Genomic DNA, 12,401 nt, shown 5'->3' on the forward strand with positions numbered 1-12,401 from the left:
CATTCAATAGCTCCCATATTGTAAGAGGCGATGTAAGAGGCTTAGATCGACATTCCCCCGTCAAAATATGAATTTGGAGTTATTGACGCCATTTGGCGTCGCTGGCAGCGTACGGTAAATTTCTCTTGACGCCATATGGCGTCGCTGGCACTCAATGTGTTAAGCCCTTGCCAAAATAAACAACTCCCCAAGTGGTCCCAAATGCCAATAAGATATTCAGTGTTTTCATGGCAAGCTTCTTTCATTAGCGGATCATCTTCCTTTCAAATTTAAATTTATTACACTTAAGATATGATTAAAAATGCTTTGAATATAATGGCTCAACATGGATAATTCAACACATTCAACACAACCAGCAGTCTGGGGTCAACCATATCTATGAAATATGGAAATGTAGCATGACCCACTTCTCCGAGAGCCATTTACACACCATAGGATTCACATTATGCAAATTAGACACACGGCATCTCGCGCCTCGCCCTCCCTGCAACTCGCCGAGCTGGCCTTGCAGCTCGACCGCTGTGCGGGCTCACTTGCTCCCTTGCCCACCCTGCAGCTCGCCCGCTGTGTGGGCTCACTTGCTCTTATGACATCACTGATGACCACTGTGCGTCGCGGCCTCGCCTGCTCTATGACATCACTGATGACATGACATCATCACAGATGACATCACTGATGACAATTAGGGCAATCACCTAATTAAAAATTCCGGCTCCATCAGGTCACCCGCACAGCCCAGGGGCAGAAGCTATCGTCTCTGTCTGGTTCCTCTATCTACTTATACTCCCATCAATTATATAGCCTCAGACTGATGACATCATCACTGAACTATAGCCTCTCAGCCTTAGGGCAATCAGCCTTAGGGCAATTATGGCAATTAATCTGCCCTAATTAAAAAATCTGGCTCTGTCAGGTCCCCCGCATGGGTGCTCTTTACACCCCCTGAAAGATTCAGCCCGATCGCACGTAAAACGGCATAGCTGTGGCCGAACACAGAACTTGAAACAAACAGTGGACAGAGCCCACATACTCAATCTTATAAATAGATAGACAGATAGATAGATAGATAGATAGATAGATAGATAGATAGATAGATAGATAGATAGATAGATAGATAGATAGATAGATAGACAGACAGACACACCACCAGAAATATATAAATGAAAAATCGAATTCAAACTGACGTTCCATTTAAATTTTCAAACAGCAAATGCAAATCACATTTTGGTTTCTAAAATTAGTTAAACGAGCTAAGCTAGTACCTTATCTCGTTTAACGTTCAAATTTCTGCTCTCGTATACAGTATACAAGAGCAGAAATTTGAATTCAGAGTCCAAGTGGATCCCACAACACGGTGCGTGAGGGCCATGAATATGATCATTACTGCTCTGATCACACAAGGCTAGAGGGAACAAGAAAGCAAAGCATTTTAGGCAATTTCATTGCACAGCGGAGAACATGGATTTGAACTCGCGGATAGTACACAGGAGAGAATTAGCGCTTGGGCAAATCACTATCAGGGCTGCAGCTCCTCGGAGGTGGCAAACCAAGTTCATTCTAATGCCAGCAGAGAGAGGGAGGAGAGACAGGCCGAGAAAATCTCCATGGTAGATTTTCTCACACCACTGAAACCCCCCACACACAGACACATTTCTCCTCTCTCTCTCTCTGTCTTTCCCTTCCCTCACTCTATCCTCCAGCTGTGCGAGCTGCCCTGCCTGCACCCCCAAAGAGTCCATCTGAACATGACCTCTGACCCCGTGCAGCTGAAGAGACAGGCGAGAACGGGGGAAACTGATCCGCTGTGCGTGCCAGACAGTCGCTGGACTTCTCTGTGTCGGCTACACAACAAATACCACAGGGTGACCTCTCGACCCGCTTGATACTGACACAGTCACACATGCTCACATACACCAAACACACGTTTTATTTCTCTGTTCTCACCCTCAAAACACCCCGCAGTGACCTATGGGGCTGCTGGGTGCGTTCTGTCTCACAGCTGGACAGCTTTCACACTCCACGGCCTATCTGGCACACCGGCCTGCTATGAAGTCTCCACATTCACTCAACCCCCTCAACATGATTGATGGGGGTATGATGGAGGAAAGGGCGGCTACTGCATTGAGATAGAGATTAAAGTAAATGCCTTTTCTGCAAAATGACATAATGGAATGGCCCGGGCCTGACAGTTGGAAGCTTAACTCATAGGTTCATAAAGACAAAACGAATGGCATCAATGAGAGAGAGAGAGAGAGAAAGAGAGAGAGAGAGAGAGAGAGAGAGAGAGAGAGAGAGAGATGGGTGGCATGATGCTGCAGATCCTGCAGAGTTGCACTGCAAAAAAAAATCCATCATAAGTCATTTCATCTCCTATTCTGTCTCTTATTTTGGAGAATCTTGTTTCAGGAATTTTCTAGAAATAACTGTCAGTATCTTGAAACAAGGTGGAATAAGTCAAATCACTCCACTATTGCGGTAAATACGGTAAGATTCTAAGACCCAATACTAGATTCAATGGCTTCAGATGGCTATTTTTCACAGTGCATGTCCTGCATTTGCTTTCGTCCACAGATTGGGCCCAGACATACAACATACAATGTGTGTGCTTTTAGTGTTGATTACACAGACTGTGTATAATGTAATGCTACACACATTGACAGGACATTCACTTAATAATAATGACTCAAGCAGATTAATCATTTGATGGCTCCCTGCTATCATTCTTACACAGCGCGACATTGATTCTGTGTCTTGAGCTCATTCAAATGAATCGGCTGTTTATTTAAATGAATTGCAAAACGAAAGCCATTAACAGGGAAATTAGCTGAAAATTGGCACAATCAATTCAGCCAACTTGTAACTCTCACTCCTGCCCCCCACCCCGGCCGAGACAAATGAACTTTCGAGGACACCTTGGGCGTTTTCCTATCATCAGCAAAAGAAGCCAGCCTGCTTGTGTCAGAAGGGATTTGCATCAGATAACTTTGAGATTATGCTGAAGTATGGTTTGAGTTAGCCTCCCACTGGGCTGAGGCCAGTCATGTGCTCAATAGCCTCTCTGTACATTGTGATAGCAGAGCAACACGACCCCCTGGATCTGGAAACCCTGTTAGAGAGAGAGCAGGGGCCAAACACTGTTTCCACACAGCCAGAGAGAAGAGCAGCAACAAAGACAAATATTGTCTTTTTATGCCAGATCCTGGCCAATGATAGTTTTATACTCAAAATCATAATCCCTGACTACAGCAGATATATTTATCTTTGATCAAACATATTTTAGTAGCGAGGAACTTACGCACATCCACTTACTTTGGTGCAGAGCCAAACTGTATTAACAGAAATTCAGTGAGATGGAGGCCTTGCGACACAGGTTTCTTCTGCTCCCAAAAACAAAATGTATTTAGACCAGGGGTTCCCAACCTTTTTTGGCTTGTGACCCGATTTTGACGTCACAAAAATCTAGGGACCCTAGACATTCAAATACACCATCGATTGGCTGGGTTTCCCAAAAGCTTCTTAGCGCTAAGAAGCTTCTTTAACCCTTCTTAAGGCCCCCTTAAGAAGCAAACGCGTTTCCCAATTGCTTCTTAGCCTAAGATGATCTAAGGAAAGAAATCCTCAGGGACTTCTACAGAGGCACCATTGAAAGCCTGCTGACTGGCGGCTTCACCACCTGGTACGGGAACTGTACCACCATGGACCGCAGGGCGCTACGGAGAGTGAGACGCGCGGCCCAGCACGTAACAGGATGTGAGTTGCCAGATCTGCATGAACTGTATAAACAGCGGTGCCTCAGGAGGTCCCTGAAGATCATCAAAGACACAAACCATCCCCACAACAGCCTGTTCTCCCTGCTACCCTCAGGGAGAAGATACAGGGTTCCGAAAGCACGCACAAATCGCTTGAGGAACAGTTTCTTCCCGCAGGCCACGAGACTCCTTAACATACACAAATAGTGTAGTAGCCGTACTGTACCGTACTGTAGCTGCTACCATTACGTATGTCTAAGGGTGTATTCACACCTCTGGGTCGTTTGCTTTGTTCCGATTCAGGTACTTAATTGATACAATTGTTGCATTTGTGCCTTGGTTCGTTTGTGTTCACACAGCCACAAATGAAACGGTCCAAATAGTATTGTCAAACTTCCTGGATTGGCCAGCAGACACGCTGATAGGCTAATAGCCTCTCTGGATGGACAAAATAATTCCCAGAGATTTTCCTATATGATTATAAAAATGCGTTTTGTTAGACCTACATTTTAGGCTATGTCGGGCGTCCGCCGTGCGAGGAGAGAGAGAGAGAGAGAGAGAGAGAGAGAGAGAAAGAAAGAAAGAAAGAAAGAAAGAAAGAAAGAGGGAGGGATCGGGAGAGAGAGAGGGAGAAAGTTCTTTATTTATTTATTAATGTAGGCTATGCTATGTAGCCTATGTAAGCCTATGTATTTATTTAGCCTATTTAGGCTATCGGGAATTTGGAGATCAAAGACCCTCGCAAATTCTGCTATTAGGCTACTATCACGGAGATGAGGATTAGTCTACACATAGGCTATATGAACACCTGTCCTGTCAGGAATAAAATATTAATAAATTATTTAATAATAACGGACATTTCGAGGAAAACATGCAATCAGTCTGATTGTCTGATTGAACCAGACAATCTTATCACAAAGAAGGCTGGCTCTGATTACCACGATTTGTTTTCATTTTGAATGGAGACCAGAGAGAGCGAGAGAGAGGGAGGGTGAGAGGGAGCCAGCAGCACACCGCACACAATTTACAGGCAAAATCTGTAGAGATTCAACACATTAACGTTGCTTCCCATGGTCCGAGGTAAGTTGATTGAGTTCAAACTGCTGATGTGATGATCCAAAAATCCCCCAAAGTTTATCGATGCAAGTCACAAGTCGCCAAAACAGGATCTGAAAGATGTTGTTTTTAAACGATAAAAATGTTCGTTCTTCAGGCCATTACTATGCACAGCGCAGCTGACTACGGCAGCTGGTTTATCCAAAAATGCGCACCGTTTACTGCTGTTGTGGCGGATCGAGGTCGGCTCACGTTCTCACCACAAACGAACCGCACCAGAGTTCGTTTAAAAGCGGACCGAGACCACCCTTTCTTGGCGATCTCGGTCCGCTTGTTTTGTCCCGCATCCAAGTGCGATTGCTGTGTTCACACTCCCCCAAACAAACCGCACCAAGGGGAAAAATGCTCTCTGTTTCGGAACAACTGCTCCAAACGAGATAGGTGTGAATACACCCTGATGTTTAATTGTATGTTTAATAAGGAATATGCTATTTGCACCTGTATGTCAAATACGCCGAATTTAAAACGCTGAGTTTAATTGTATGTTTAATAAGGAATATGCTATTTGCACCTGTATGTCAAATACGCCGAATTTAAAATGTTGAATCACGTCTAAAGTATGCACACGACATGTGCACCTATGTGCAGTGAATATGCCACTGTCTCTGACTTGTCTTATCACTATACTGCCTTATTGCTTGTTGTGTCTCTTGTTGTTTTTGCACTCATATGCCCTGTTATACTTGTACTATGTTGTAAACGGAGTCCACAGCACAAGAATTTCACACGTGATACTTGTACCATGGAGTGACAATAAAAATCTTGAATCTTGAATCTTGAATCTTTCGTTAACACATTCACTGCCAACAACGTGTAAACACGTTTTCAGAATCCAGCTGTTGACTGCCAACAACGTGTAAACACGTTTTTGGCATCGATTTTTTTTTTTTAACGGGGGGTTGTGCATCTAACCCTTTTACATATCTTATATAGGTATTGGACGTGTACAACGTGTACAACCCATTCCACCGACCCACTAAGTGGTGACAGTGCTTTCCTGACTAGAGGAAGGCAAGCAAAAAGCAGTGTGACTGAAGCCATTCTCATGAAGGTGGATTGGCGAAGGCGCTTTCATTTCGCGCTGATTGCTGGCGGTGCGGGATTGCAGATTTGCATAGTGGATTGCGGGTGGGACACACTTTGAAACACGCAGCATAAATATGACCAGAATCGCAAAAGCTTCATCAAAGCCCTCAACCAAAACTCCAAGAAGCGAGCGAGTCTAACCAGACTTCCTCAAAGAGCGGCCGCACAGACAGGCTCACACCCGCACAGCAGCAGCAAAGCAAACTGGTGACAAGCGGGGACTGCCCCCTAGTCCGACACCAAATTGGAAACAAATCCCATTCTAAAAGGCTTTTAGAATGGGATTTTCAACCCATTCTTTTTTGTTTCTTTTTCGCTATAATTTAGAGTAATTTAATTTCTATTCAGAAATTTATTTGAGAGGTCGAGAGTATGAGAAAGTGCATTTGCAAAGGTAGGAAAGTGCTTGTGACATGGCGCTGCAGCCAAAAAGAACGCCCACAGGAGGGAGGAGTTGAGCAGAGGGAAGTTTACTGCTGTTATGGAGGAAATTACTGTTCAAAACTATTGTTTAGGTCTTACTGATGCCAAAAATGAATGGTTAAAGTGACAGTTCTATCGAATTTCACAAAAAGCCGTTTATCTCTGAATATTTTTTCTGACGCTAAAACCATGCTGTATTCAACTGCTAATGCTTACATAACTACTAACTCTACAAACTAACTCTTTTAGACAGAGAAAGTACACATTCTATTAGTACTTTTGAGATATTGTATGTTCACAAACTCCAAGCAGAAAATAATCCTCGGCTCTTGTAAAATGAGCCACAATCCTCAAAAAACGGCTTGGCAGAAGCTACCTACAGCAAGAAAAAAACGGCTGGCAGTCAATGTGTATTAACTCATTGAGTGCCAATGACATCTAAAGACGTCAATTCAAATAGTAACGTAGAGTGCCAATGACGTCTAAAGACGTCAATTGCGTTTTTTGACGGTGGGACGTGGATCAAAGCCTGATGCATCTCCTCTAAAAGTATGGGGGATTTTGAAGGTGTAGAAGCTATTTTACGGACCCATTAGGTGGCGACAGTGCTCTCCGGATTAGAGAAAGATGAGAAAAAAGAGTAGAAGAAGCCGTGTGGGGAAACGGAAATGCTGTAACGTTAGCTGTGCCTGTGAACAGCAGCCAATCTGCTGCCACAATTGAGCCCCTCCGTCTCCGCTGCGATAGCCCATCCACATGATTAGTTGCCAGAAAAGGAGCACGACACCAGCGTCTTTCTGAAAAGCTAAATAATTCTCAGCTGGAAGCGCTGGGAGCCGGCGAACAAAAACGGCGGAACGATGTGAAAATAGAGCTGGGTGTAGCGCACTTTGAAACGTGCAGAGCAAACGTGCAGCAGAGAGCCACCAGAGACACTCCCACGGAGGAGTTTGCAGTTGAGGGGGGTGGGGCACGCAGGGCACCATACAACACGTACCGACCCAGACAGCAGGCTCGATGGACAGATTGGCAAAACACAAGCTAGAATATCTGATGCCCACCAGCAGTAAATCAAGACCAGCAAGAAGGCCAGCGCTGCTGGTTGCAGCTAAAAAATATTATTTTGCCATCAAAATTCCTTTGTTTTCGCTCTTTTATTGAAGGAAATTATTTTTGAGGTGTCACTACATCAGAAAATATTAGCTTCAGAGTCAGTGATGTGCTTGAAATGTTTCATTTCACAAAAGGCTCATTATCTCAGCTTCTAATTTGAAACGTCTGTTTTTGCTGAAATCAACCTATCTTCTCCGGCTGATAACTAAAGAACGGAAAATGATATCAATGAACTTTTTTTTGCTGATGATACAAGATAGTCTCATCGTTCTTTGGGCGTGTTCGGTGTTTACATAGTAATATCACACAATATTCTGTGGGCCTCGAGAGATCACTGAAAACGCTCTGAAAGGGCTGGCACTGGGAGCATCCGTTTTCCAAAAGTGGCTGGCACTCAATGAGTTAAGAGCCTTCTTTTTTTTCTTTTCTTCTCTTCTGTTAAGAAGGAGTTTGGGAGACACTTCTTTGGAGCCTTCTTAACTCCTGAAGAAGCTTCTTAACTCTTAAGAAGCTTCTTTGTTGAGAAACTCAGCCGCGTCAGTGATGTCACATGTAACAGTATATGCTTCTTTTCCCCCTCAGAATTCTGACTTTAATCTGAGAATTCTTCTGACTTTAATCTCAAAATTCTGACAGGGTCAGGGTTCCGATCCGATTCACAAAATTTGCATGATAGCACACTGGATTATTGGCCTTGGCGGAGGTCTGCTCTCTCTGAGTGCACTTCTAGTTTAACATAATTTAAACAATGACCAAGTAGTATTTTCACTATCTTTGTCTTTGAATATGTGAAATTATTTGAAACATTTTGAATATCTGCTTTACGTTATGCCAATTTTCCTACAAAAGGCAATGGCACTGAGAAGAGAAGGGTGTGATATACATGTACATAAATACATGCAAACATACATGTATGTATGTTAAAAAATGGGTCTTTTAACAAAATTCTAAGCAAAGTATATTTATAATTGAATATTCATAAATAGCATACCACATGACATCAAAACTTTTAGAAAGCCAATCCAAATCCAAGACTTTTGACTTTTGACTGAGGTGTAGTTAAATCGTTGCCTTACACAGGGCAGGGGAGGAATATAATCAGATTATTGAGGTGTACTTAAAGCCTTGCCTTACACAGGGGAGGAATATAATCAGATTACTGAGGTGTAGTTAAATCCTTGCCTTACACAGGGGAGGAATATAATCAGATTACTGAGGTATAGTTAAATCCTTGCCTTACACAGGGGAGGGATACAATCAGATTACTGAGGCATAGTTAAATTGTTGCCTTAGACAGGAGAGGAATATAATCAGATTACTGAGGCGTAGTTAAATCCTTGCCTTACACAGGGGAGGAATATAATCAGATTACTGAGGTGTAGTTAAATCCTTGCCTTAGACAGGGGAGGAATATCATCAGATTACTGAGGTGTAGTTAAATCCTTGCTTTACACAGGGGAGGAATATAATCAGATTACTGAGTTGTAGTTAAATCCTTGCCTTACACAGGGGAGGAATATAATCAGATTACTGAGGTGTAGTTAAATCTTTGCCTTACACAGGGGAGGAATATAATCAGATTACTGAGGTGTAGTTACATCCTGTGAGAGTAAATTCCATTAGCTCATAGAAGTTCCAGTACAATTCCACTTGCTACCTTGATCTTTCATAAGAGACAATACAACCTTGGTCTGGTCACAAGACAAAATACATGTTATCTCCCTACAGGAATGCTCTGCAGATGGAAAGCAGAGTCCACAAAATACATCTTAGAAGAGAGCCATAGATCATTATGGAACAGAGTCGATAATGATCAACAACCAATTAATAAGTAATCAGTCAATACTTTTACTCTCACAAGCCTTGCCTTACACAGGAGAGGAATATAATCAGATTACTGAGGCGTAGTTAAATCCTTGCCTTACACAGGGGAGGAATATAATCAGATTACTGAGGTGTACCGGTAGTTAAATCTTTGCCTTACACAGGGGAGGAATATAATCAGATTACTGAGGTGTAGTTGAATCCTTACGTTACACAGGGGAGGAATATAATCAGATTACTGAGGTGTAGTTAAATCCTTGCTTTACACAGGAGAGGAATATAATCAGATTACTGAGGTGTAGTTAAATCCTTGCCTTACACAGGGGAGGAATATAATCAGATTACTGAGCTGTAGTTAAATCCTTACGTTACACAGGGGAGGAATATAATCAGATTACTGAGGTGTAGTTAAATCCTTACGTTACACAGGGGAGGAATATAATCAGATTACTGAGCTGTAGTTAAATCCTTACGTTACAGAGGGAAGGAATATAATCAGATTACTGAGCTGTAGTTAAATCCTTACGTTACACAGGGGAGGAATATAATCAGATTACTGAGCTGTAGTTAAATCCTTGCCTTACACAGGGGAGGAATATAATCAGATTACTGAGGTGTAGTTAAATCCTTGCCTTACACAGGGGAGGAATATAATCAGATTACTGAGGTGTAGTTAAATCCTTGCCTTACACAGGGGAGGAATATAATCAGATTACTGAGGTGTAGTTAAATCCTTGCCTTACACAGGGGAGGAATATAATCAGATTACTGAGGTGTAGTTAAAGCCATGCCTTACACTGAGGTGTAGTTAAATCCTTGCCTTACACAGTGAGGTGTAGTTAAATCCTTGCCTTACACAGGGGAGGAATATAATCAGATTCAGATGAAAAAGTACCGCTATGTTTCTTCACTATATTGCCTTTGTGAAAATATGTAAATATTGAGCAATATTTATGAAAGCTTTCTTTCTGATCATCTGTATACACTAAAACCACAATCTAATTTCATTGTGTTGACCACAGAAGATACTTCTGTTCTCCAAACAGCCACAGCTTTGGGACCCCACCAGAAAATAAGCCTTCAAATGTCAAATGAGCTATTAAGAGAAAGAGAATGCAGGTAATAGTGAGGAACAGTCCTCAGAGTAAGCCTCAATATCTGGTTTAAATCTAGCCAATTTCACTGAACTCCAAAATGATTGTGAAGTCACTTCTCATTATCCTGACAACAGCCAGCGCTCAATCTAATTTCCTATTAGAGATTCATTTTTCAAGAAAGAAAATTGGCTTTGTAGTTCTGAAAGTTAATATCCTAAAATTGACTATGAAAAAATTGAAGGTTAAGAAGAACACTAAGAATACTTGTGCAACTTGTGTGCTGAAAAAGGAAATCTGCGTAAAAAAAAGATTAGAATAAAAGATTGAGGGCAAGCCGGCAGAGCTGAACGAGATGAACACAAGTTTGTGTGGGCATGCATCAATTTACTGTAAGACTGAGGCGATTTGTCCCAATTCAATCTGCATTGTTTATAAGTTGGTACAAACACAGCTGCTGTGCCTTGCTTCACCGCCTGCCATCTGGAGTGAATTTTTGTGGCGGAAGAGGAAAGCTTTCTAGATATTCATGCAAACCTCAAAAAGAGGAACGCCGCATCTTGGGCATGTTGTAAAAGAGGTACACATCAATCCCAATAACGAGCGGTTCCGGCAAATGCACTTCATTTAACTGGCTGTCAGAGTGGAGCATCCATCAATACTTCAAAGTATCGCTCTGGGCTCCCTGCATAACGTGCGGCGCAGCCTCGCTCCGCCGTGCACCATACCTTCAGTGGGGACGCTGGTGGGGGGGTGGGAGGTGGAGGGTGCGTCCCGGCCGGTGGTGGGCTCTCCTTTCCTGGACGCCGTCTTGGCGACAACCGTGGTGGTGAGGGGATCGAGGTGTGTGGTGTTGATGATGTCACAGGTTTTGTCCTTTGTCTGTCGGGGGTGAAAAATCTGCATGTTATGCATGTACGCAGTCTTTTCAGAGACTAAATAATGTGATTGAGTGTGGGTGTGGGGGTGTGTGTGTGTGTGTATGTATGCAGGGGCGAATCTTCCACTGGGGACAGGGGGGACATGTCCCCCCCACTTTTCAAAACCTTGATTCTGTCCCCCCCACTTTTTAAACAGAAAAAATTGTGGGTAAACTGAAAAAATCATGCTCAATACGCTACTGTTTGACCAGCCATCATATTATGGCTGAGAATGTTAATTGAGTTGCTAATTATAAGCTATAGGCTACTCCAAAAGATTGCCATGGATTTCCTCGTCTGTAAAAAGTGCCCTCTTCAGACCCTGAATGCATTTATAATGGCGCTCTGTATGGAAAATCCCCTTTCCAAGCCGTCCCTGAAGGCAGCACTCACAGTATTGTAACAGCAAATTTAACTTTTGTACTAATATTATTCAGTTTGTGGAGTTATTTTTCTGTGACAAGTATCATCCAAATGTTAATTTAAAATGAGATATTCCTCTAAATCTGGCTAAAAACGTTAAAACTTTTTTGCCAGCCCCTGCCCCTCTAAACATCATCTAACATTCTCTGCATGTCCCTGCTGCTGTATAAATGGTTAGGTGAAGAGAGGAAGTGAACATGGTAAGCAGTGAACATGGTTGAATTTAAAATAAAGCACACTAATAATAATAATAATGATAATAATAATAATACAACCAACGTGATTTCAATATGGCTCTGGCTTTCACATCAGTATTGTTCTATGCCTTGTTCATGTCACCTGCTTTCATATCAGAGCTCTGATGAGTTGGAGGAGGTGGTGTCTAAAAGGCATGTATTTAGTGGTGTGTGTAGTTCTTCATAGATCTAGCCTCTTAATCTTCCCCTCAGAGTGCACCAAATTGATGCATTTTACTTTAAAATGTAAAAAAAAATCTTACGGGGGGGCATGCCCCCGGACCCCCCTAGAGGGTTGGCGCTCCACATTCTATTGTGTCCCCCCCACTTGTGAAACCAGGTATTTGCCCTTGTATGTATGTGTGTGTTCTTGTACTGCTATTTTAGTGAGAACCAATTTGAGTTTTAGACCGCGGA

At 42.6% G+C, this 12,401-nt stretch overlaps 1 protein-coding gene across 1 annotated transcript in view; it reads right to left on the minus strand.

Annotated features, from left to right (window-relative positions):
* plxdc2b (plexin domain containing 2b) overlaps positions 1-12,401 on the minus strand; it is a gene marked incomplete at its 5' end in the record, with an annotated part of 167,527 nt that overhangs the window by 12,581 nt on the left and 142,545 nt on the right. The window contains one exon of the mRNA XM_083658283.1: positions 11,134-11,287. Within this exon, the coding sequence (XP_083514409.1) occupies positions 11,134-11,287 (154 nt within the window). The remainder of the gene's footprint in view (positions 1-11,133; positions 11,288-12,401) is intronic.

Source organism: Poromitra crassiceps, assembly GCF_964638095.1.
Source record: "Poromitra crassiceps genome assembly, chromosome: 2".
Lineage (NCBI taxonomy): Eukaryota > Metazoa > Chordata > Actinopteri > Beryciformes > Melamphaidae > Poromitra > Poromitra crassiceps.